Source organism: Chiloscyllium punctatum, chromosome 18, assembly GCF_047496795.1.
Source record: "Chiloscyllium punctatum isolate Juve2018m chromosome 18, sChiPun1.3, whole genome shotgun sequence".
Classification (NCBI taxonomy): Eukaryota; Metazoa; Chordata; class Chondrichthyes; order Orectolobiformes; family Hemiscylliidae; genus Chiloscyllium; species Chiloscyllium punctatum.
Window position 1 is genome coordinate 88,801,173 of NC_092756.1, and position 26,848 is coordinate 88,828,020.

Below are 26,848 nucleotides of genomic sequence, written 5' to 3' on the forward strand. Positions count from 1 at the left end.
CTGCTGCTGAGGGGGGGGGGAGTGGGGGTGGGGGGGGTGGGGGGGGTGGGGGGGGTGGGGGGGGTGGGGGGAGGCTTCCGGGACTTGGATTCAGAAACAGTGATATTGTTCCAACTCCGGATGGCGAGAGATTTCCCTGGGGCTTCGTCAGTGTTGGGGCTGGATTCAGACAGAAAATTGGAAAGTATTCCACCACTTTTCATAACTTTGGTCTTGTAGATGGTGGAGAGGCTTTGGAAATTCACGAGTTGAGAAATTCGCAACAGAATTCCCAGCCTCTGACTTGCTCTCATCGTCATGAATATTTATCAGGGTTGACTCTGACCATGGTTCCATGTATAATACTCAAACTTGTAACTCAATCTGACAAGTAATGGCTAGTTCTGTAATCTGGTATTTGAATCAGATACTGGGTCAAAGTAACTTGCTTCCACCAATCCATCCATCAAGGCTGTGATCATACCCGAACATTGAGTGGGCACCTTCAATCCCTAAACTCTCACAGCACAACCAGTCCACTGGAGGCTGCTCAGTTCAACACATTCAACTTTAGGTTGAGATATTCTCATGTCCATAAAGATGTGCGTATGGACCACATCGAGTTGGGAGGCCAGTTTCTGAGCTGTACGTTCGACAGATTACAATGTAAACAGGATCAGAATCAGAATCAGAATCTCTCCACTTGGAAACATCCTTGAGTTGAGGGCTAGTTTATCTTGAAACAATTAAAAACTGAACATGGAGACAGAAAAGTTGATCGTGCAATATATTTCCAGCAGCAGTTTAGACATGGAGGCCTGAGGCCTACTACATGGCTGAGGCACTCAGCACATTTAATGTTTTGGTTTGTAAACTGGGCTTCCTGAGACCTAAGATCCAAAAGATCACAGCAGATTCAGAAAGGATCCACAAAGTACATCAGTTGCCTGCACTAGATGACCCAAAAGCACTTCATTTCTGTCACTGTCAATCAATAGGCAAATGTTTAAGGTCAACAAAATCTAGCCATTTTTCAATGGACTCCCAACACTGTCATTCAAAAGCTAGGAAGACAAATCGTTCAGAGTAACAAACTAACAAAGTTCTGCAAATCTGTTTTCAGCATGTCTTAATACACAAGCTCAAATACAATAGTGATGTTTCAGAGTATGTTTTAATCTCATTTTCAGGTAGATATATTTACAGAATTTGCACTTGTGTAAGAGGTCAATCGCCAATTTCATCATCGACCAGTTGTCAATTCTAATTGGCTTCTGGATCCACTTCCCATTCTGCGCTGAATGGACATGGCAGCTGATCGATTGATTAACAAGAGTGATTGGCCATCACTGATTATGTCATTTCCTGCTTAATAAAATGAGAGCTGCTCCTGGAATGTAAATAAAAGTCCAAAGGGTGTGGTGATTTAGGTAGAGTTGGTGGTAATTCTAAGTTTGTGATTAGCCTGTGACTTGTCTTGGGTAGGCCAGTAGTACAATATTTGTCACAAAATGGCTTCCCAGATTTGTCAAAACTATCACCAGGATTGTGAAGCTGCTGTCAACAAGCAGATTAACCTGGAGCTCACTGCCTCCTATCTCTATCAGTCTTTGGTGAGTGTTGTATCTATTTATAATTGCTTCTATTATGTGAAGTAAAGTTTTCCTTTTTCCTTTATCAGATTAACTTGATGCTCCTGGAGATTGACTTTAGTAGCTCTTACCTGTTTCACAATTCAAGATAACTGTGGTGTTACAGCAACAATGCAGTATGATACTGATGTGCAATAATGTATGCAAGGTGAAGTGTTCTTGGTTAGTGTACAACTCCCTGATATGGCTGTCACATGCAGTAACTGTTGTTTCCCTAGGATTGTCAAAACAGGATATTTTACAGGAATAGCTTAAAAACCATTTAGGTCAACCATATGGAGGTATCCATTGACCAGCTGCCTTTCTGCTGCTTTAATGTATTCTGGTATGTTTGGTTTATTTTCTGCTAATGCTAAATAAGCATCATACTAGATTTGATACTGTAAAAGGGAGTTATGGCAGTGTTTATCAATGATACTTGGCTTATCTGAGCAGAGGTATTTAATGTCAGCCTGTGAATGGCCTCCACTTAAATAGGCTCCAGTTGAGGCCTATTTACCTTTCTGTATTATCCATTTGTGTGGATGGTCAGGCTGCCACTGGTTGTCCATCCCTTCACCTGGAGGAAGAGTCAATTTGCTGTAGTGTTGGTGTAGCCACAAGGTGGCTGGAGTAGTCTAAAATTTGACTGACTGAAGAAATGGAGACCATCAAATCAGGATGGTATGAGAATTAAAAAGGCCCATTTTTTTTCCCAGTAATGATTTGCCCACGCCCTTCTGAAGTGTTAGAATGACCCATTTGGAAGGTGTTTAGTGAGTGCTGCAGGGTACCTGGTAGATAATGGACACTGAAGGGAGGTGGAGAATGCAGTACCAATGGAGTGGGCTGTTTTATCCTGGATGGTGTCTCACTCCTGAATGTTGCAGGTACACACATCCAGACATGTGGTGAATATTCATCACACTCTGGGCTCCTCTGTTCTCTCTGAGATGAGAATGAAGTCCCTAGAGCTCTGATGGAGGTGGGAACAGCTTTCATTGGTGAACCAGTTAGCTTTTAATAAGGATGGATCACTCCCTTCCACTCTGACCTGAGTTGTGCCCTTTCATAATCCTCCACCAACTGTTGGGGCCCAATCTGGATCTATCAAAACCACTAAAGTTGCCCAGACCCTAACCTTTCCTCATCAGAAAGGCAGTTGTATAGTATACTCCAGGAGGTGATGCAGCTGGTCAAACCATTCTGCTTTATACAAACAACTATCGACATACTATGGTAGAAGCACCAACAAAAGGAAACAGGTGTTTAAGACAATCCAACAACTTGGAACCTAATGGACTCAATTGCAACATAACAAAGGAACTGTTCCCATACCCACAACAGGCCAAAAACACCCCCTTTAGGAAATGGTAACTACAAACTCTGCTTCTTGCTGGCAGGAGAGTTTTCAGAGCATTCAAGTAAGAAACATCTGTTTGAAGCATGGAACCTAGTATCGGAGTAACAGCATCGCCGCTACTAGCGGTTTCTGCCTGTTAAAACAAAACCAAGATTGGAGAATAACTGAACTGGCCACTCCCCTGTCATTTTTTCCTCTGAAGTAGCTATTTCCAAACATAGCAGCACCTCTTCCTTTTATGACCTGTCTTGAAGGGGGCACAAACCAAGGATGAAACATCCTGCTTAAAGGAGTAGCATTAACATAACATTCACTTGTGAGCATGATGGTTCAATGTCTGAGTCAAATATGGGTGTAAATCTAATGGTTTGAACTGCTCAAGTCCAACCAAGCATAGTGCTTTTCAGTTTAACTGTGGATGGTGTCACCAGCTTGATGTAATGGTTAATCTGAGGTGCATGAGGTTTTCCCTGTCTCGAACTCTTCCTTGATCAAGTTACACTTTTCTAAGCACTCAGTTGCTTGCTCACAATTCAAAGGCTCCTTGCACAGGCTTTCCTCAGCAAATCCCAGGTCCCCTTTCTGTCATTCCATTCCACTCATTCCCTTCCATACTCTGATATGAACCCATTTGTACTGATCCAATCTATGGTACAGACAATCCCAATGATCTACAACTTGGACAAAACCCTCTCTTGATTTAAATTAGTGCCAGCAGTGTCCAACATCCACTTTAGCCCCAAAGGAACAATGTAGTTCCTTGCAGCAGCCTCATGGTTACTTTCTCATTGAATGGCAGGACAGGCTTGAGGGGCTGAATGGCCTACAGTCCCTGTGTTCTGATGTTCTGTATCTCTAGTCCATTCAGAAAAATGTCCTGGTGACTGGGTATTCCCCTCTGGTTAATGGTGACTGGAGTAGACTGCACTTCGTACTCCAGTGGCTTTCCTTGTCACACAACTGAACCCTCACCTTGTTAAAGGTTACAACTTCAGTTGGTTTCATGCAGAATACTTGATATACCATCCTAGACCTGGTCTGCACAGAAACAGACCCTCTAAGCCACTCATCCATGCCAGCTAGATATCCCACATTAATCTAGTCCCATTTGGCACATATCACTCTAAATACCTCCCATTCATATACCCATCCAGATGCCTTTGAAATGTGGTAATTGTACCAGCCTCCTACTTCCTTTGGCAGCTCATTCCATACACCACCTTCTGGAAAAAGCTGCTGCTTGGATCCACTTATGTCCATCCCTCATGTTAACCCTGTGTTGTCTAGCTTTGGACCCCCACCCCACCACAAATACATCCTGCACTCTCGTTTCCTTGTATTGAAGAGTTTCAGTCCATGTCTAATATCTTCCAATTCTAATGGTGTTAATGAGCAGAAACATGAATTTCGTGTTTCTCTCCTCTGATGCTGTACCAGACCTGCTGAGGAACTCACCAGCTGTTTAATCCAAATTAAAACATGGATGTTGCATGTCCTCAGGAGGAAGCTGGGGTGAAGAGCTGCTGGCTCACTGGACAACACTGGGATATTAAAATGGCTGAGAATGCAGAGAATGAAGAACTGCTTGAATAGGCAGGCAGTCTGAGGGCTAAATTAGTCTCTACTTCTCCCAACTAGAATTGGGCCCAGTGATGTGCTAATGGGATGGAAATGGTTCTCTTTCAGATGTCGTACTTTGACCGGGATGATGTTGCCCTGCACCATTTCTCCCAGTTCTTCAAAGCTCAATCCCAGGAGAAGCAGGAACATGCAGAGAAGCTGCTGAAATTCCAGAATCAGCGTGGAGGCAGAGTCCTCCTCCAGGATGTGAAGGTGGGAATGTTGGGGGTGGGGGAAAATGACTCATCTCGTGATGTGGCTTCAATCTGTTAGTAACAGGTTTTGCTCACCCTGATGGGGGAAGTGAAGAGCAGCTTGTCTTCCCATATGATCTCTTTCATCTCCCTGTCACTGCATAGAAACAGGCCCTTTCAGCTACCATACCTAGCTGACCAAACTACACTAATCCCACCTACCTGCACTTAGTCCTTCACACACTATACCCTGGCATTTGCAGGATTTGTCCAGATGTTACTGCAATGTCATTGGACTAGCTGTCTCCCCCCACAATCCTCAGGTGGTGTATTCCATATTTATGAAGTTTCCTCAGATCCCACTAAATCCCTTCCTCCAATTATCTTCTGGACTTGAGGATGGTACTGGCACTGCAGTATCTCAGTGCCAGCAACCCAGGTCCAATTCCAGCCTCTGGGAACTGATCAAAGATGTGCCAGTCAGTTTGGTCATGCTCAGCATTCCAGTTTCCAGGAATACACAGGCTACATTTTTCCCTAAACAGCATTACAGGGTTGGGTAGGTCAGTGTGGGACCCTCTGGAGGGTTGATGTGGACAAATGACTGACTTCACCTCACTGTAGGGATTCTGATCCTTAACTGTCCTTTGTTTCCATGTTTCAGAAGCCAGAGAGGGATGAGTGGGGTAACGGTCTGCAGGCAATGCAGGTTGCCCTGGATCTGGAGAAGAATGTGAACCAGAGTTTGCTGGATCTACACCAACTCGCCACTGCCCAGACTGACCCTCATGTAAGCTTCACCTTCTCATTCTCATCACTGCCAGACCCTCAGGGCAACACCTCACTGGTTGGTCTTTGGGTTTGAAATTCAATAATGCAACACGTGCCAAGATGTGATTTGGTGATGCCAGTGTCAGACTGGGGTGTACAAAGTTAAAACTAACACCACCAGGTTATAGTCCAACAGGCTTATTCAGAAGCTTGAGCTTCCAAACTAATATTCTTTGACCACCTAAAGAAGCAGCACTCTGAAAGCCAGTGCTTCTGAATAAACCTGTTGGACAAAACCTGATGTTGTGACTTTTAACTTTGTCCAGATATCACGTTGTAACCACCAGTGTGGATCTGGAATGATCAATCTTACAACTCTTCAGCAAGGAGGTCAAGGAGGAACTTGGATTGTAATCTGGGAGTGCTGAAGTGAGATTGGTCACTGAATCCTCATTCAGGACCATTGCAGTGGAATGATCACCATCCACCACAATACAACTCAGCTCCACTTAACTGGCAAGATGTGGCAGCTGAGAGGCTAATATATTCAGCAGTACAAAATCTCTAGTTTGGATTTGAGTTGTCTAGAGCTATTACTGCCAAGTATGTTTTGCAGCAGAATTCTCCAACCTGTCTTGGATTGTGCTCATGTAATATTCCTGTGTTCCAGCTGTGTGACTTCCTGGAGACTCACTATTTGGATGAGGAGGTTGAGATCATCAAGCGACTTGGGGACTACATCACCAACCTGAAGCGTCTGGGAGCCCCTGAGAATGGGCTGGGAGAGTACCTGTTTGACAGGCTCTCACTGGAGGACAGCAGTTAGTGGGGCATGGGGTACTGTCTGCTTTTGTCTGAATGCATTACTGACTTCACTTGGACAATCTGGCTCCTCCCTAGGGAGAAGGAATATGTTGGCAAGAATGTAATGGCTGTACCACCTGAATGGAAATGGATAAAATGTTCTGCTGACTTTTGCTTTTTGTCCATCATTTGGACCACTGATCTTTTTTATTTTGCTATGTGAGGTGCTTGATGTCAGTAATCATCCTGCAATTTGGCTCATCACTTGTCTAAATGTCTCCTCTTCACTCTTCCACCTCAGCTGACACTCCACACCCCAGTGGACAGGAATAACTAGATGGGGTTGTTGTAACTAAAATTCAAGCTATCGTGCCCCCATGTGAGGTTGGTATCTTACAATGTGGAGTATAAGACCTTGTTTGTTTTTTAAATGATTCTTTTCTTTTGTCCAAGAATTATACTTTTTCTTTGGACTAATGCCCATCAAGTGTTAACCTCAGCATCAATGCCTTCCTTCAGTTTTGAAAGGACTCTGCAATTTGGAATCAAAAACTGCATGATTTGGGTGACCAGAACTGTTCACTTCTCATAGGCTTTGGGGTGAGATCCATCAGGTTCTGGTTTCTACCCAGTTGGTGGAATGGCATGATTTCAATTTGTCTGGTTATAGAGTTCCAGGGGGAGCAAACATGACCAGGATATTCTAAATGCTACTGTTTTTTTTCCTGAGTATACCTTAGGAGCCCATTGGTGTTCAGACCAGTACAGGGGCCTGTAAACTTCACCCCTTCCCTTGTTACAGCCCTTAGCAGTGGGGTACAAAGAGTGGCTCATTGCTCTGTCGTCTGAATCAACCATGCAGTACCTGATGGTCACCTTGATTAAATACCCATTCTAGCACAATGAGGAGTCAACCCACACCAGGGGAAATTCTTTCCCACCGTAGCAATGTTATCCCACTATATCTTCCCTCACTTTTGTGTACCTCCCTATCTGAAGACTCACTCCCAACACCACTCCTGCACTTTCAATAAACCTCAAGCCTGCCCACCCAGAGCTGGGATAATTCCCTGCAGAAACACATTCCTGGGAGTCAGCTGAAGAAATTCTCCTGAGCTGCATTGAATTAATACACATGCTCTCATCGTCACCTACAGCTGAAATGAGCAGGCTGACTGTGATCTGGGAATAACACAGCAATGCTTGAGGTTAGATGCTTCCATCTGGTTTACTCTTGCTGCTAAAGTCAGCAGTTTGCAGTCCAAGCTGATCCCTGCTTCCTCCCAGCTTCCCATGTGCTGAAGGATTCTCCTGATGCAGTTTGATTTGACCCAGTGATGTTGAAGGAGCAGTGATTTCTCTCCAAGCTGGGGAGTGCTATCATTATGAAAGGAAAACCTGGAGATGCTGACTCTCCTGTACAGCTGCTCCCTCATCTTTGGGGTTTCAGGGATTGTGGTTTAGGGAGGGGGCTCTCCTGGGGATTGTTTGAGTGAATGTTGTAATGAGCATACACTGCAGCCTTCAGGGAGGGTTTAGGTCCTTAACATATTTCATTCCACAACGTAAAACCTTTTATTGTAAACAATCAAGTCATGCTGACATACTCTCTACAGTGCAGGCTGAGGCCATTCAGCCCATTGAGTCTGCACCAATTATCTGGTGAGCATTCCGTTCACACCCATCCCATCCTCTTAACCCTGCATTTCCCATGGCCATTTCACCAATGCTGCACATCTTTGGACTGTGGGAGGAAACTGGAGCACTCTTCGGAAGCCCACACAGGGAGAGCATGCACATTCTATAGACACGCATACACTCACCTGAGGCTGGAATCAAACCCAGGTCCCTGGTGCTGTTAGGCAGCAGTGCTAACCACTGAGCCACCACACCATCCTAAAGAAACATGTTGTACACCAGTAAAGTCATACATCACAGAAGCAGACCCTTCGGCCCAACCTGTCCAGGCCGACCAGATTTCCAAAACAGTACCAGTTGCCCTCGCCTGCATTTGGCCCATGTCTCTCTCAAACCTTCCCATTCATGTATCCGTCCAAATGTGTTTTAAATGTTATAATTGTACCCGCCTCCACCACTTCCTCTGGCAGCTCATTCCATGTACACAGCACACGTTCTGAAAAGGTTGATTCTCATATCCCTATTGTTAATCTTTCCCCTCCCACTTTAAGCCTATGTCCCTCTAGTTTTGCACTCCCCCATCACAGCGTGGTTTCTATTGGTCAATCTTCAGTGTGCCAATCAGAAGGCTACGTTTCGTGCCCAGCCACAGTTACCCTTCAGGTGGTGGTGATGAGCTGGTTATTACAGCCCACCTGGTGTGGGAGAGACCAGAATGATGATGATGATGATGATGCTGCTGAGGGGGGGGGGGGCTTCCGGGACTTGGATTCAGAAACAGTGATATTGTTCCAACTCCGGATGGCGAGAGATTTCCCTGGGGCTTCGTCAGTGTTGGGGCTGGATTCAGCCAGAAAATTGGAAAGTATTCCACCACTTTTACTTGTAGATGGTGGACAGTGTTTGAAAAGTCAGGAGTTGAGAAATTCCCAACAGAATTCCCAGCCTCTGACCTGCTCTCATCGCCATGAATATTTATCAGGGTTGACCTCGGACCATGGTTCCATGTACAATATTCAAAGTTGTAACTCAATCTGACAAGTAATGGCTAGACTGTAACCTGGGATTTGAATCAGATACTGGGTCAAAGTAACTTGCTTCCACCAATCCATCCGTCAAGGCTGTGATCATACCCTAACATTGAGTAGGGACCTTCAATCCCCAAACTCTCACAGCGCACCACTCCACTGGAGGCTGCTCAGTTCAACACAATCAACTTTAGGTTGAGACACCCTCATGTCCATATCACTGTGGGTATGGACCATGTTGAGCTGGGAGGCCAGTTTCTGAGCTGCACATTTTACAGATTGCAATGTAAACCGAACCAGAATCTTCCCATTTGGAAACACCCTTGAGTTGAGGGACTGGTCCTTCTTGAAACAATTAATAACTAAACATGGAGACAGAAAAGCTGACCATGCAGTATGTTTCTAACAGCAATTTAGGAATGGAAGCCTGAGGCCTACTACATGGCTGACGCACTCAGCGCATTTACCGTTTTGGTTTGTAAACTGGGTTTCCTGAGACCTCAGGTCAAAAAGATCACAGCAGATTCAGAAAGGATCCACAAAGTACATCAGTTGCCTGCACTCGATGACCCAAAATCACTTCATTTCTGTCACTCTCAATCAATAGGCAAATATTTAATGTCAACAAAATCTAGCCATTTTTCAATGGACTCCCAACACTGACATTTAACAGCTTGGAAGACAAATCCTTCAGAGTAACAAATTAATAAAATTCTGCAAATCTGTTTTCAGCATGTCTTAATACACAAGCTCAAATACAATAGTGAAATTTCAGAGTCTGTTTTAATCTCATTTTCAGGTAGATATATTTCCAGAATTTGCACTTGTGTAAGAGGTCAAAGGTCAATCACCAATTTCATAATCCACCAGTTGTCAATTCTAATTGGCTTCTGGATCCAATTCCCATTCTGCGCTGAATGGACATGGCAGCTGATCGATTGATTGACAAGAGTGATTGGCCATCACTGATGATGTCATTTCCTGCTTAATAAAGTGAGGTCTGCTCCTGGAATATAAATAAAAATCCAAAGTTTGTGGTTGGTAGTAGTACAATATTTGTCACAAAATGGCTTCCCAGGTTTGTCAAAACTATCACCAGGATTGTGAAGCTGCTGTCAACAAGCAGATTAACCTGGAGCTCACTGCCTCCTATCTCTATCAGTCTTTGGTGAGTGTTGTCTCTCTTTATAATTGCTTCTATTATGTGAAGTGAACTCTTTATTTCTACTTAACTTGATACTCTTTTTGACTGGCTCTTGTAGCTCTTGCCTATTTCATAATTCAAGATAAATGTGGTGTTATAGCAACAATGGGGTATGATACTGATGTGCAATAATGTATGCTCCTGTTTATGTTCAGTGATGTTTCTGGGGTGCAGTGTCCTTGGTTAATGTACAATTCCCTGATATGGCTGTCACAGGCAGTAACTGTCACTTCCCTAGGGTTGTCAAAACAGGATATTTTACAGGAATAGCTTAACCATTTTGTAGGTGGCATGATGGCACAGTGGTTAGCACTGCTGCCTCACAGTACCAGAGACCTGGGTTCAATTCCCACCTCTGGCAACTGTCTGTGTGGAGTTTTCACATTCTCCCTACTTCTGTGTGGGTTTCCTCTGGTTTCTCCCACAGTCCAAAGACCTGCAGGTTAGGTGAATTCACTGTGCTAAATTAACTGTCTTAGGTGAAGAAGTAAAGTGGGTCTGGGTGGGTTGCTCTTCAGAGGGTCGTTGGGCTGAAGGGCCTGTTTCCACAGTGTAAATAAGTTAATTTAGGTCCACCATATGGTGGAAATGGAGGTATCCATTGACTAGTTGCTGTTTTGCTACTTTAATGCATTCTGGTATGCTTGCATTTTCTTCTAATGCTAAATAAGCATCATACTAGATTTGATACTGTAAAAGGGAGTTATGGCAGTGTTTGAATGATACTTGGCTTATCTGAGCGGAGGTATTTAATGTCAGCCTGTGACTGGCCTCCACTTAAGTAGGCTCCAGTTGAGGCCTGTTTAGATTTCTGTATTATCCATTTGTGTGGATGGTCAGGTAGCCACTGGTTGTCCATCCCTTCACCTGGAGGAAGAATTGACTTGCTGTAGTGTTGGTGTACCCACAAGGTGGCTGGAGTGGTCTGAAACTTGACCCAATGACTGAAGAAATGGAGACCATCAAATCAGGATGGTATGAGAATTAAAATGGCCCACTTTTCCCAGTAATGATTTGCCCATGCCCTTCTGAAGTGTTAGAATGACCTATTTGGAAGGTGTTTAGTGAGTGCTGCAGGGTACCTGGTAGTCAATGGACACTGAAGGGAGGTGGGGAATGCAGTATCAATGGAGTGGGCTGTTTTATCCTGGATGGTGTCTTACTCTTGAATGTTGCAGGTACACTCCTCCAGACATGTGGTGAATATTCATCACACTCTGGGGCTCCTCTGTTTTAAAGGTCCCCTCATGAGATGAGTATGAAATCCCTTGGGCTCTGTTTGGAGGTGGGAACAGCTTTCATTGGTGAACCAGTTAGCTTTTAATAAGGATGGATCACTCCCTTCCAGTCTGACCGGAGTTGTGCCCCTTCATAATCCTCAACCAACTGTTGGGACCCAGTCTGGATCTGTCAAAACCACTAAGATTGCCCAGACCCTAACCTTTCCTCATCAGAAAGGCAGTTGTATCGTGTATACTCCAGGAGGTGATGCAGCTGGTCAAACCATTCTGCTTTATACAAACAACTATCGACATTGTCTGATAAAAGCACCAACAAAAGGAAACAAAAATTTAAGACAATCCAATGGACTCAATTGCAACGTAACAAAGGAGCTGTTCCAATCACCACAACAGCCCAAAAATATCCCCTTTAGCAAATGGGAAATACAAACTCTGCTTCTTGCTGGCAGGAGAATTTTCAGAGCATTCAAGTAAGCAACATCTGTTGAAGCGTGGAACTTAGTTTCAGAGTAACAGCTTCTCTGCTACTAGCAGTTTCTGCCTGTTAAAACAAACCAAGATTGGAGAATAACTGAACTGGCCACTCCCCTGTCATTGTTTGAAGAAGCTATTGCCAGAAATGGCAGCCCCTCTGCCTTTATGACCCTTCTTGAGGGGGACACAAACCAAAGATGAAACATCCTGTTTAAAGGAGTAGCATTGAACCATCATGCTCACAATGAAGTGTTAATTTTTGAGTCAAATATGGGTGTAAATCTAATGGTTTGAACTGCTCAAGTCAAACCAAGCCTAGTGCTTTTCAGTTTACCTGTGGATGGTGTCACCAGCTTGATGTAATGGTTAATCTGAGTCACATGAGGTTTCCCTGTCTCAGACTCTTCCTTGATCAAGTTACACTTTTCTAATCACTCAGTTACTTGCTCACAATGCAAAGGCTCCTTGCGCAGGCTTTCCTCAGCAAACCCCGGGTCACCTTTCTCTCATTCCATTCCATTCATTCCCTTCCATACTCTGATATGAACACATTTGTACTGATCCAATCTATGGTACAGACAATCCTAATGATCTACAACTTGCACAAAATCCTCTCCTGATTAAATTAGTGCCAGCAGTGTCCAACATCCACTTTAGCCCCAAAGGAACAATGTAGTTCCTTGCAGCAGCCTCATGATTACTTTCTCATTGAATGGCAGGATAGGCTTGAGGGGCTGAATGGCCTCCAGTCCCTGTGTTCTGACATCAGTTTTGTATCCCAATGTCCTGGTGCCTGGGTATTCCTCTCTGGTTAATGGTGACTGGGGTAGACTGAGCTTAGTACTCCAGTGGCTTTCCTTGTCACCCAACTGAACCCTCACATTGTTAAAGGTTACAACTTCAGTTGGTTCCATGCAGAATATTTGAAACCTACCATCCCAGACCTGGTCTGCACAGAAACAGACCCCCTCAGCCACTCTTCCATGGCAGCTAGATATCCCACATTTAACCTAGTCCCATCGGGCACATATCACTCTAAATACCTCCTTCCTTTTATTGAAGAGTTTCAGTCCATGTCTAATATCTTCCAATTCTAATGGTGTTAATGAGCAGAAACATGAATTTCGTGTTTCTCTCCTCTGATGCTGTACCAGACCTGCTGAGCAACTCCCCAGCTGTTTAATCCAAATTAAAACATGGATGTTGCATGTCCTCAGGAGGAAGCTGGGGTGAAGAGCTGCTGGCTCACTGGACAACACTGGGATATTAAAATGGCTGAGAATGCAGAGGATTAATAACTGCGTGAATAGGCAGGCAGTCTGAGGGCTAAATTAGTCTCTACTTCTCCCAACTAGAAATGGGGCCAGTGATGTGCTAATGGGATGTAAATGGTTCTCTTTCAGATGTCGTACTTTGACCGGGATGATGTTGCCCTGCACCATTTCTCCCAGTTCTTCAAAGCTCAGTCCCAGGAGAAGCAGGAACATGCAGAGAAGCTGCTGAAATTCCAGAATCAGCGTGGAGGCAGAGTCCTCCTCCAGGATGTGAAGGTGGGGATGTTGGGGAAGGGATTGGTTGATCTCGTGATGTGGCTTCAATCCACCAGTAACAGTGTTTGCTCACCCTGAAGGAGATTGAGGAGCTGTTGCTTGTCTTTCCATTATGATCTCTTCCATCTCCCACTCACAGCATAGAAACAGGCCCTTTGGTCTACCATATCTATGCTGACCCAACTACACTAATCCCACCTACCTGCACTTAGTCCTTCACCCACTATACCCTGGCATTTGCAGTATTTCTCCAGATGTTGCTGCAATGTTACTGGACTAGCTGCCTCCCCCACACTCAGGTGCTACATTCCATATTTCTCAATTTCCTGAGATCCCACTAAAACCCTTCCTCCTCAAATCATCCTCTGGACTTGAGGATGATACTGGCACACTCAGTGCCAGGGGCCCAGGTCCAATTCCAGCCTCTAGGATCTGCTCAGTTTGAACAGGCCACAAAGATGTGCTGGTCAGTTTGGTCATGCTAGGTTGCCCAGTTTCCAGGGATACACAGGCTACGTTTTTCTCTAAACAGGATTACAGGGTTGGGTTGGGTCAGTGTGGGACCCTCTGGTGGATTGATGTGGACAAATGGGCTAAATGACCTGCTTCACCCCACTGTCAGGATTCTGATTCTGTTCCTTAACTGTCCTTTGTTTCCATGTTTCAGAAGCCAGAGAGGGATGAGTGGGGTAACGGTATGCAGGCAATGCAGGTTGCCCTGGATCTGGAGAAGAATGTGAACCAGAGTTTGCTGGATCTACACCAACTCGCCACTGCCCAGACTGACCCTCATGTAAGCTTCACCACCTCATTCTCCTCACTGCCAGACCCTCAGGGCAACACCTCACTGGTTGGTCTCTGTGGGTTTGAAATTCAATAATGCAACATATTTGGGGAGATGTGATTTGGTGATGCCAGTGTCAGACTGGGGTGTACAAAGTTAAAACTAACACCACCAGGTTATAGTCCAACAGGCTTATTCAGAAGCTCTAGCTTCCAAACTAATACTCTTCGACCACCTGAAGAAGCAGCACTCTGAAATCCAGTGCTTCTGAGTAAACCTGTTGGACAAAACCTGATGTTGATTTTTAACTCTGTCCAGATATCACATTGTAACCACCAGTGTGGATCTGGAATGATCCATCTTACAACTCTTGAGAAAGGAGGAACTTGGATTGTAATCTGGTGGGAGTGCTGAAGTGATATTGGCCACTGAATCCTCATTCAGGACCATTGCAGTGGAATGATCACCATCCACCACAATACAACTCAGTTCCACTTAAATGGCAAGATGTGCCAGCTGAGAGGCTAATATATCCACCAGTACAAAATCTCTAGTTTGCTAGATTTTTCAGGGTTGTCTAGAGCCAGTACTGCCCAGTCTGTTTTGCAGTGGGAATTCTCCAAACTGTCTTGGATTGTGCTCATGTAATATTCCTGTGTTCCAGCTGTGTGACTTCCTGGAGACTCACTATTTGGATGAGGAGGTTGAGATCATCAAGCGACTTGGGGACTACATCACCAACCTGAAGCGTCTGGGAGCCCCTGAGAATGGGCTGGGAGAGTACCTGTTTGACAGGCTCTCACTGGAGGACAGCAGTTAGTGGGACATGGGGTACTGTCTGCTTTTGTCTGAATGTATTACTGACTTCACTTGGACAATCTGGCTCCTCCCTAGGGAGAAGGAATATGTTGTCAAGAATGTAATGGCTGTACTACCTGAATGGAAATGGATAAAATCTTGTTGATCTTGCATTTAGTCCTTCATTCAGACCACTGATCCTTCTCTCAAACTTGTGTGCTATCTCTTGGGGGGGGTGGGGTGGCTTGATCCTGCAATTTAGCTCACATCACTGGACTAAAACACCTCACCAAATGTCTCCTCTACACTCTTCGAACTCAGCGGACACTCCACACCCCGCTGCACAGGAATAACTAGATGGGGTTGTTGTAACTAAAATTCAAGCTATCCTGCCCCACATGTGAGGTTGGGTGTTTTACACTCTGGAGTAGAAAACATTTTTAATGATTCTTTTGTCCAACAATTATTTTTTTTTTTTTGCTAAACCTGTAGGCATTAATCCAAATCGTGGGCAGGGAAGTTCCATACCTCATCAAAATATCAGCTCCAGATGTCCATTTCCTGAGACACCCTACATCTTTGATTCCAAGTTCACTTCCACATTTGCCCATCAGGTGTTCACTTCAGCATCAATACCTTCCTTCACTTTGAAAGAACTCTGCAATTTAGAATCAAAAACAGCATCATCTGGGTGACCAGATCTGCTCACCTCTCATAAGCTTTTGGGTGAGATCCATCAGGTTCTGGTTTCTACCCAGATGGTGGAATGGTATGATCCCAATTTGTCTGGTTTTAGCTTCCCCCTGGAACTCTAACATGACCAGGATATTCTAAATGCTCCTGTTTTCTTTTTCCTGAGTATGGCTTAGGAGTCCATTGGTGTTCAGACCAGTACAGGGGCCTGTGATCGTCACCTATTCCCTTGTTACAGCCCTGAGCAGTGGGGTACAAAGAGTGGCTCATTGCTCTGGAGTCTGAATAAAACGTGCAGTACCTTGATTAAATACCCATTCTAGCACAACTAGGAGTCAACCCACAGGAGGGGATGTTTTTTTCCCCCACAGTAGCAATGTTATCCCACTATCTTCCCTCACTTTCCTGTACCTCCCTATCTGAAGACTCACTCCTAACACCACTCCTGCACGTTCAATAAACCTCAAGCCTGCCCACCCAGAGCTGGGATAATTCCCTGCAGAAACACATTCCTGGGAGTCAGCTGAAGAAATTCTCCTGAGCTGCATTGAATTAATACACATGCTCCCATCGTCACCTCCAGCTGAAATGAGCAGGCTGACTGTGATCTGGGAATAACACAGCAATGCTCAGGTTTAGATGCTTCCATCTGGTTTACTCTTGCTGCTAAAGTCAGCAGTTTGCAGTCCACGCTGATCCTTGCTTCCTCCCAGCTTCCCATGTGCTGAAGGATTCTCCTGATGCAGTTTGATTTGACCCAGTGATGTTGAAGGAGCAGTGATTTCTCTCCAAGTTGGGGAGTGCTGTCATTCTGAAAGGAAAACCTGGAGATGCTGACTCTCCTGTACAGCTGCTCCTTCATCTTTGGGGTTTCAGGGATCGGGGGTTAGGGAGGGGGCTCTCCTGGTGATTGTTTGAGTGAATTTTGTAATGAGCATACACTGCAGCCTTCAGGGAGGGTTTAGGTCCTTAACATATTTATTCCACAACGTAAAACCTTTTATTGTAAACAATCAAGTCATGCCGACATACTCTCTACACTGCAGGCTGAGGCCATTCAGCCCATTGAGTCTGCACCAATTATCTGAACAGCATCCTGTTCACACCCAACCAATCCTCTTAACCCTGCATTTCCCATGGCCAATTCACTGATCCTGCACATCTTTGGACTGTGGGAGGAAACTGGAGCACTCATCGGAAACCCACACAGGGAGAGCATGCACACTCTATAGACACACACAATCATTTGAGGCTGAAATCAAACCCAGGTCCCTGGCGCTGTGAGGCAGCAGTGCTAACCACTGAGCCACCGCACCATCCTAAAGAAACATGCTGTCGCACACCAGTAAAGTCATACATCACAGAAGCAAACCCTTCAGTCCAACCTGTCCATGCTGACCAGATTTCCAAAACTGTACCAGTTGCCCTTGCCTGCATTTGGCCCACGTCACTCTAAAAGCTTCCTATTCATGTATCCGTCCAAATGTCTTTTAAATGTTATAAATGTACCCACCTCCACTACTTCCTCTGGCAGCTCATTCCATGTACACACCACCCTCTCTCTGAATAGGCCTTCCGGGACTTGGATTCAGAAAGTGATATTGTTCCAACTCAGGATGGCGAGAGATTTCCCTGGGGCTTCGTCAGTGTTGGGGCTGTATTCAACCAGAAAATTGGAAAGTATTCCACCACTTTTACTTGGAGATGGTGGACAGTGTTTGGAAAGTCAGCAGTTGAGAAATTCCCAACAGAATTCCCAGCCTCTGAACTGCTTTCATTGCCATGAATATTTATCAGGGTTGAACTCAGACCATGATTCCATGTACAATATTCAAAGTTGTAACTCAATCTGACAAGTAATGGCTAGACTGTAACCTGGTATTTGAATCAGACACTGGGTCAAAGTAACTTGCTTCCACCAATCCATCTATCAAGGCTGTGATCATACCCTAACATTGAGTGGGGACTTTCAATCGCCAAAATCTCACAGCACAACCAGTCCACTGGAGGCTGCTCAGTTGAACACAATCAACTTTAGATTGATACACCCTCATGTCCATATCGCTGTGGGGATGGACCATGTTGAGCTGGGAGGCCAGTTTCTGAGCTGCACATTTTACAGAAAGAAATGTAAACAGAACCAGAATCTTCCCATTTGGAAACATCCTTGAGTTGAGGGACTGGTCCTTCTTGAAACAATTAATAACTAAGCATGGAGACAGAAAAGCTGACCATGCAGTATGTTTCTAACAGCAATTTAGGAATGGAAGCCTGAGGCCTACTACATGGCTGACGCACTCAGCGCATTTACCGTTTTGGTTTGTAAACTGGGTTTCCTGAGACCTAAGGTCAAAAAGATCACAGCAGATTCAGAAAGGATCCACAAAGTACATCAGTTGCCTGCACTAGATGACCCAAAATCACTTCATTTCTGTCACTCTCAATCAAGAGACAAATATTTAATGTCAACAAAATCTAGCCATTTTTCAATGGACTCCCAACACTGTCATTTAACAGCTTGGAAGACAAATCCTTCAGAGTAACAAATTAATAAAATTCTGCAAATCTGTTTTCAGCATGTCTTAATACACAAGCTCAAATACAATAGTGAAATTTCAGAGTATGTTTTAATCTCATTTTCAGGTAGATATATTTACAGAATTTGCACTTGTGTAAGAGGTCAAAGGTCATTCACCAATTTCATCATCGACCAGTTGTCAATTCTAATTGGCTTCTGGATCCAATTCCCATTCTGCGCTGAATGGACATGGCAGCTGATCGATTGATTAACAAGAGTGATTGGCCATCACTGATGATGTCATTTCCTGCTTAATAAAGTGAGGTCTGCTCCTGGAATATAAATAAAAATCCAAAGGCTGTGGTGATTTTGGTAGATATTCTAAGTTTGTGGTTGGTAAGTAGTACAATATTTGTCACAAAATGGCTTCCCAGGTTTGTCAAAACTATCACCAGGATTGTGAAGCTGCTGTCAACAAGCAGATTAACCTGGAGCTCACTGCCTCCTATCTCTATCAGTCTTTGGTGAGTGTTGTCTCTATTTATAACTGCTTCTATTATGTGAAGTGAAGTCTTTATTTCTAATTAACTTGATACTCTTTTTGACTGGCTCTTGTAGCTCTTGCCTATTTCATAATTCAAGATAAATGTGGTGTTACAACAACAATGGGGTATGATACTGATGCTCCTGTTTATGTTCGGTGATGTTTTTGGGGTGCAGTGTTCTTGGTTAATGTACAATTCCCTGATATGGCTGTCACAGGCAGTAACTGTCATTTCCCTAGGGTTGTCAAAATAGGATATTTTACAGGAATAGCTTAACCATTTTGTGGGTGGCATGATGGCACGGTGGTTAGCACTGCTGCCTCACAGTACCAGAGACCTGGGTTCAATTCCCACCTCTGGCAACTGTCTGTGTGGAGTTTTCACATTCTCCCTATTTCTGTGTGGGTTTCCTCTGGTTTCTCCCACAGTCTAAAGAGCTGCAGGTTAGGTGAATTAGCTGTGCTAAATTAACTGTCTTAGGTGAAGAAGTAAAGTGGGTCTGGGTGGGTTGCTCTTCAGAGGGTCGTTGGGCTGAAGGGCCTGTTTCCACAGTGTAAATAAGTTAATTTAGGTCCACCATATGGTGGAAATGGAGGTATCCATTGACTAGTTGCTGTTTTGCTACTTTAATGCATTCTGGTATGCTTGCATTTTCTTCTAATGCTAAATAAGCATCATACTAGATTTGATACTGTAAAAGGGAGTTATGGCAGTGTTTGAATGATACTTGGCTTATCTGAGCGGAGGTATTTAATGTCAGCCTGTGACTGGCCTCCACTTAAGTAGGCTCCAGTTGAGGCCTGTTTAGATTTCTGTATTATCCATTTGTGTGGATGGTCAGGTAGCCACTGGTTGTCCATCCCTTCACCTGGAGGAAGAATTGACTTGCTGTAGTGTTGGTGTACCCACAAGGTGGCTGGAGTGGTCTGAAACTTGACCCAATGACTGAAGAAATGGAGACCATCAAATCAGGATGGTATGAGAATTAAAATGGCCCACTTTGTTCGAGTAATGATTTGCCCATGCCCTTCTGAAGTGTTAGAATGACCTATTTGGAAGGTGTTTAGTGAGTGCTGCAGGGTACCTGGTAGTCAATGGACACTGAAGGGAGGTGGAGAATGCAGTATCAATGGAGTGGGCTGTTTTATCCTGGATGGTGTCTTACTCTTGAATGTTGCAGGTACACTCCTCCAGACATGTGGTGAATATTCATCACACTCTGGGGCTCCTCTGTTTTAAAGGTCCCCTCATGAGATGAGTATGAAATCCCTTGGGCTCTGTTTGGAGGTGGGAACAGCTTTCATTGGTGAACCAGTTAGCTTTTAATAAGGATGGATCACTCCCTTCCAGTCTGACCGGAGTTGTGCCCCTTCATAATCCTCAACCAACTGTTGGGACCCAGTCTGGATCTGTCAAAACCACTAAGATTGCCCAGACCCTAACCTTTCCTCATCAGAAAGGCAGTTGTATCGTGTATACTCCAGGAGGTGATGCAGCTGGTCAAACCATTCTGCTTTATACAAACAACTATCGACATTGTCTGATAAAAGCACCAACAAAAGGAAACAAAAATTTAAGACAATCCAATGGACTCAATTGCAACGTAACAAAGGAGCTGTTCCAATCACCACAACAGCCCAAAAATATCCCCTTTAGCAAATGGGAAATACAAACTCTGCTTCTTGCTGGCAGGAGAATTTTCAGAGCATTCAAGTAAGCAACATCTGTTGAAGCGTGGAACTTAGTTTCAGAGTAACAGCTTCTCTGCTACTAGCAGTTTCTGCCTGTTAAAACAAACCAAGATTGGAGAATAACTGAACTGGCCACTCCCCTGTCATTGTTTGAAGAAGCTATTGCCAGAAATGGCAGCCCCTCTGCCTTTATGACCCTTCTTGAGGGGGACACAAACCAAAGATGAAACATCCTGTTTAAAGGAGTAGCATTGAACCATCATGCTCACAATGAAGTGTTAATTTTTGAGTCAAATATGGGTGTAAATCTAATGGTTTGAACTGCTCAAGTCAAACCAAGCCTAGTGCTTTTCAGTTTACCTGTGGATGGTGTCACCAGCTTGATGTAATGGTTAATCTGAGTCACATGAGGTTTCCCTGTCTCAGACTCTTCCTTGATCAAGTTACACTTTTCTAATCACTCAGTTACTTGCTCACAATGCAAAGGCTCCTTGCGCAGGCTTTCCTCAGCAAACCCCGGGTCACCTTTCTCTCATTCCATTCCATTCATTCCCTTCCATACTCTGATATGAACACATTTGTACTGATCCAATCTATGGTACAGACAATCCTAATGATCTACAACTTGCACAAAATCCTCTCCTGATTAAATTAGTGCCAGCAGTGTCCAACATCCACTTTAGCCCCAAAGGAACAATGTAGTTCCTTGCAGCAGCCTCATGATTACTTTCTCATTGAATGGCAGGATAGGCTTGAGGGGCTGAATGGCCTCCAGTCCCTGTGTTCTGACATCAGTTTTGTATCCCAATGTCCTGGTGCCTGGGTATTCCTCTCTGGTTAATGGTGACTGGGGTAGACTGAGCTTAGTACTCCAGTGGCTTTCCTTGTCACCCAACTGAACCCTCACATTGTTAAAGGTTACAACTTCAGTTGGTTCCATGCAGAATATTTGAAACCTACCATCCCAGACCTGGTCTGCACAGAAACAGACCCCCTCAGCCACTCTTCCATGGCAGCTAGATATCCCACATTTAACCTAGTCCCATCGGGCACATATCACTCTAAATACCTCCTTCCTTTTATTGAAGAGTTTCAGTCCATGTCTAATATCTTCCAATTCTAATGGTGTTAATGAGCAGAAACATGAATTTCGTGTTTCTCTCCTCTGATGCTGTACCAGACCTGCTGAGCAACTCCCCAGCTGTTTAATCCAAATTAAAACATGGATGTTGCATGTCCTCAGGAGGAAGCTGGGGTGAAGAGCTGCTGGCTCACTGGACAACACTGGGATATTAAAATGGCTGAGAATGCAGAGGATTAATAACTGCGTGAATAGGCAGGCAGTCTGAGGGCTAAATTAGTCTCTACTTCTCCCAACTAGAAATGGGGCCAGTGATGTGCTAATGGGATGTAAATGGTTCTCTTTCAGATGTCGTACTTTGACCGGGATGATGTTGCCCTGCACCATTTCTCCCAGTTCTTCAAAGCTCAGTCCCAGGAGAAGCAGGAACATGCAGAGAAGCTGCTGAAATTCCAGAATCAGCGTGGAGGCAGAGTCCTCCTCCAGGATGTGAAGGTGGGGATGTTGGGGAAGGGATTGGTTGATCTCGTGATGTGGCTTCAATCCACCAGTAACAGTGTTTGCTCACCCTGAAGGAGATTGAGGAGCTGTTGCTTGTCTTTCCATTATGATCTCTTCCATCTCCCACTCACAGCATAGAAACAGGCCCTTTGGTCTACCATATCTATGCTGACCCAACTACACTAATCCCACCTACCTGCACTTAGTCCTTCACCCACTATACCCTGGCATTTGCAGTATTTCTCCAGATGTTGCTGCAATGTTACTGGACTAGCTGCCTCCCCCACACTCAGGTGCTACATTCCATATTTCTCAATTTCCTGAGATCCCACTAAAACCCTTCCTCCTCAAATCATCCTCTGGACTTGAGGATGATACTGGCACACTCAGTGCCAGGGGCCCAGGTCCAATTCCAGCCTCTAGGATCTGCTCAGTTTGAACAGGCCACAAAGATGTGCTGGTCAGTTTGGTCATGCTAGGTTGCCCAGTTTCCAGGGATACACAGGCTACGTTTTTCTCTAAACAGGATTACAGGGTTGGGTTGGGTCAGTGTGGGACCCTCTGGTGGATTGATGTGGACAAATGGGCTAAATGACCTGCTTCACCCCACTGTCAGGATTCTGATTCTGTTCCTTAACTGTCCTTTGTTTCCATGTTTCAGAAGCCAGAGAGGGATGAGTGGGGTAACGGTATGCAGGCAATGCAGGTTGCCCTGGATCTGGAGAAGAATGTGAACCAGAGTTTGCTGGATCTACACCAACTCGCCACTGCCCAGACTGACCCTCATGTAAGCTTCACCACCTCATTCTCCTCACTGCCAGACCCTCAGGGCAACACCTCACTGGTTGGTCTCTGTGGGTTTGAAATTCAATAATGCAACATATTTGGGGAGATGTGATTTGGTGATGCCAGTGTCAGACTGGGGTGTACAAAGTTAAAACTAACACCACCAGGTTATAGTCCAACAGGCTTATTCAGAAGCTCTAGCTTCCAAACTAATACTCTTCGACCACCTGAAGAAGCAGCACTCTGAAATCCAGTGCTTCTGAGTAAACCTGTTGGACAAAACCTGATGTTGATTTTTAACTCTGTCCAGATATCACATTGTAACCACCAGTGTGGATCTGGAATGATCCATCTTACAACTCTTGAGAAAGGAGGAACTTGGATTGTAATCTGGTGGGAGTGCTGAAGTGATATTGGCCACTGAATCCTCATTCAGGACCATTGCAGTGGAATGATCACCATCCACCACAATACAACTCAGTTCCACTTAAATGGCAAGATGTGCCAGCTGAGAGGCTAATATATCCACCAGTACAAAATCTCTAGTTTGCTAGATTTTTCAGGGTTGTCTAGAGCCAGTACTGCCCAGTCTGTTTTGCAGTGGGAATTCTCCAAACTGTCTTGGATTGTGCTCATGTAATATTCCTGTGTTCCAGCTGTGTGACTTCCTGGAGACTCACTATTTGGATGAGGAGGTTGAGATCATCAAGCGACTTGGGGACTACATCACCAACCTGAAGCGTCTGGGAGCCCCTGAGAATGGGCTGGGAGAGTACCTGTTTGACAGGCTCTCACTGGAGGACAGCAGTTAGTGGGACATGGGGTACTGTCTGCTTTTGTCTGAATGTATTACTGACTTCACTTGGACAATCTGGCTCCTCCCTAGGGAGAAGGAATATGTTGTCAAGAATGTAATGGCTGTACTACCTGAATGGAAATGGATAAAATCTTGTTGATCTTGCATTTAGTCCTTCATTCAGACCACTGATCCTTCTCTCAAACTTGTGTGCTATCTCTTGGGGGGGTGGGGTGGCTTGATCCTGCAATTTAGCTCACATCACTGGACTAAAACACCTCACCAAATGTCTCCTCTACACTCTTCGAACTCAGCGGACACTCCACACCCCGCTGCACAGGAATAACTAGATGGGGTTGTTGTTACTAAAATTCAAGCTATCCTGCCCCACATGTGAGGTTGGGTGTTTTACACTCTGGAGTAGAAAACATTTTTAATGATTCTTTTGTCCAACAATTTTTTTTTTTTTTTTTTGCTAAACCTGTAGGCATTAATCCAAATCGTGGGCAGGGAAGTTCCATACCTCATCAAAATATCAGCTCCAGATGTCCATTTCCTGAGACACCCTACATCTTTGATTCCAAGTTCACTTCCACATTTGCCCATCAGGTGTTCACCTCAGCATCAATACCTTCCTTCACTTTGAAAGAACTCTGCAATTTAGAATCAAAAACAGCATCATCTGGGTGACCAGATCTGCTCACCTCTCATAAGCTTTTGGGTGAGATCCATCAGGTTCTGGTTTCTACCCAGATGGTGGAATGGTATGATCCCAATTTGTCTGGTTTTAGCTTCCCCCTGGAACTCTAACATGACCAGGATATTCTAAATGCTCCTGTTTTCTTTTTCCTGAGTATGGCTTAGGAGTCCATTGGTGTTCAGACCAGTACAGGGGCCTGTGATCGTCACCTATTCCCTTGTTACAGCCCTGAGCAGTGGGGTACAAAGAGTGGCTCATTGCTCTGGAGTCTGAATAAAACGTGCAGTACCTTGATTAAATACCCATTCTAGCACAACTAGGAGTCAACCCACAGGAGGGGATGTTTTTTTCCCCCACAGTAGCAATGTTATCCCACTATCTTCCCTCACTTTCCTGTACCTCCCTATCTGAAGACTCACTCCCAACACCACTCCTGCACGTTCAATAAACCTCAAGCCTGCCCACCCAGAGCTGGGATAATTCCCTGCAGAAACACATTCCTGGGAGTCAGCTGAAGAAATTCTCCTGAGCTGCATTGAATTAATACACATGCTCCCATCGTCACCTCCAGCTGAAATGAGCAGGCTGACTGTGATCTGGGAATAACACAGCAATGCTCAGGTTTAGATGCTTCCATCTGGTTTACTCTTGCTGCTAAAGTCAGCAGTTTGCAGTCCACGCTGATCCCTGCTTCCTCCCAGCTTCCCATGTGCTGAAGGATTCTCCTGATGCAGTTTGATTTGACCCAGTGATGTTGAAGGAGCAGTGATTTCTCTCCAAGTTGGGGAGTGCTGTCATTCTGAAAGGAAAACCTGGAGATGCTGACTCTCCTGTACAGCTGCTCCTTCATCTTTGGGGTTTCAGGGATCGGGGGTTAGGGAGGGGGCTCTCCTGGTGATTGTTTGAGTGAATTTTGTAATGAGCATACACTGCAGCCTTCAGGGAGGGTTTAGGTCCTTAACATATTTATTCCACAACGTAAAACCTTTTATTGTAAACAATCAAGTCATGCCGACATACTCTCTACAGTGCAGGCTGAGGCCATTCAGCCCATTGAGTCTGCACCAATTATCTGAACAGCATCCTGTTCACACCCAACCAATCCTCTTAACCCTGCATTTCCCATGGCCAATTCACTGATCCTGCACATCTTTGGACTGTGGGAGGAAACTGGAGCACTCATCGGAAACCCACACAGGGAGAGCATGCACACTCTATAGACACACACAATCATTTGAGGCTGAAATCAAACCCAGGTCCCTGGCGCTGTGAGGCAGCAGTGCTAACCACTGAGCCACCGCACCATCCTAAAGAAACATGCTGTCGCACACCAGTAAAGTCATACATCACAGAAGCAAACCCTTCAGTCCAACCTGTCCATGCTGACCAGATTTCCAAAACTGTACCAGTTGCCCTTGCCTGCATTTGGCCCACGTCACTCTAAAAGCTTCCTATTCATGTATCCGTCCAAATGTCTTTTAAATGTTATAAATGTACCCACCTCCACTACTTCCTCTGGCAGCTCATTCCATGTACACACCACCCTCTCTCTGAACAGGCCTTCCGGGACTTGGATTCAGAAAGTGATATTGTTCCAACTCAGGATGGCGAGAGATTTCCCTGGGGCTTCGTCAGTGTTGGGGCTGTATTCAACCAGAAAATTGGAAAGTATTCCACGACTTTTTCTTGGAGATGGTGGACAGTGTTTGGAAAGTCAGCAGTTGAGAAATTCCCAACAGAATTCCCAGCCTCTGAACTGCTTTCATTGCCATGAATATTTATCAGGGTTGAACTCAGACCATGATTCCATGTACAATATTCAAAGTTGTAACTCAATCTGACAAGTAATGGCTAGACTGTAACCTGGTATTTGAATCAGACACTGGGTCAAAGTAACTTGCTTCCACCAATCCATCTATCAAGGCTGTGATCATACCCTAACATTGAGTGGGGACTTTCAATCGCCAAAATCTCACAGCACAACCAGTCCACTGGAGGCTGCTCAGTTGAACACAATCAACTTTAGATTGATACACCCTCATGTCCATATCGCTGTGGGGATGGACCATGTTGAGCTGGGAGGCCAGTTTCTGAGCTGCACATTTTACAGAAAGAAATGTAAACAGAACCAGAATCTTCCCATTTGGAAACATCCTTGAGTTGAGGGACTGGTCCTTCTTGAAACAATTAATAACTAAGCATGGAGACAGAAAAGCTGACCATGCAGTATGTTTCTAACAGCAATTTAGGAATGGAAGCCTGAGGCCTACTACATGGCTGACGCACTCAGCGCATTTACCGTTTTGGTTTGTAAACTGGGTTTCCTGAGACCTAAGGTCAAAAAGATCACAGCAGATTCAGAAAGGATCCACAAAGTACATCAGTTGCCTGCACTAGATGACCCAAAATCACTTCATTTCTGTCACTCTCAATCAAGAGGCAAATATTTAATGTCAAC

The 26,848-nt window shown here is 44.8% G+C and overlaps 3 protein-coding genes across 3 annotated transcripts; all 3 read left to right on the top strand.

Moving 5' to 3' along the window:
• The first annotated feature begins 1,490 nt into the window (after positions 1–1,490).
• LOC140488957 (ferritin, middle subunit-like) lies at positions 1,491–6,463 on the top strand. Its single transcript, XM_072588184.1, has 4 exons — positions 1,491–1,592; positions 4,660–4,806; positions 5,452–5,577; positions 6,229–6,463. The coding sequence occupies exons 1-4, from the start codon at positions 1,491–1,493 to the stop codon at positions 6,382–6,384; spliced, it is 531 nt and encodes a 176-aa protein (XP_072444285.1). The 3' UTR covers positions 6,385–6,463.
• Positions 6,464–10,094: 3,631 nt separating this feature from the next.
• On the top strand, positions 10,095–15,101 carry LOC140489048 (ferritin, middle subunit-like). Its single transcript, XM_072588288.1, has 4 exons — positions 10,095–10,196; positions 13,351–13,497; positions 14,165–14,290; positions 14,946–15,101. The coding sequence occupies exons 1-4, from the start codon at positions 10,095–10,097 to the stop codon at positions 15,099–15,101; spliced, it is 531 nt and encodes a 176-aa protein (XP_072444389.1).
• A 3,611-nt stretch (positions 15,102–18,712) lies between these two features.
• LOC140489049 (ferritin, middle subunit-like) lies at positions 18,713–23,706 on the top strand. The gene is made up of 4 exons (XM_072588289.1): positions 18,713–18,814; positions 21,956–22,102; positions 22,770–22,895; positions 23,551–23,706. The coding sequence occupies exons 1-4, from the start codon at positions 18,713–18,715 to the stop codon at positions 23,704–23,706; spliced, it is 531 nt and encodes a 176-aa protein (XP_072444390.1).
• The last annotated feature ends 3,142 nt before the right edge of the window (positions 23,707–26,848 follow it).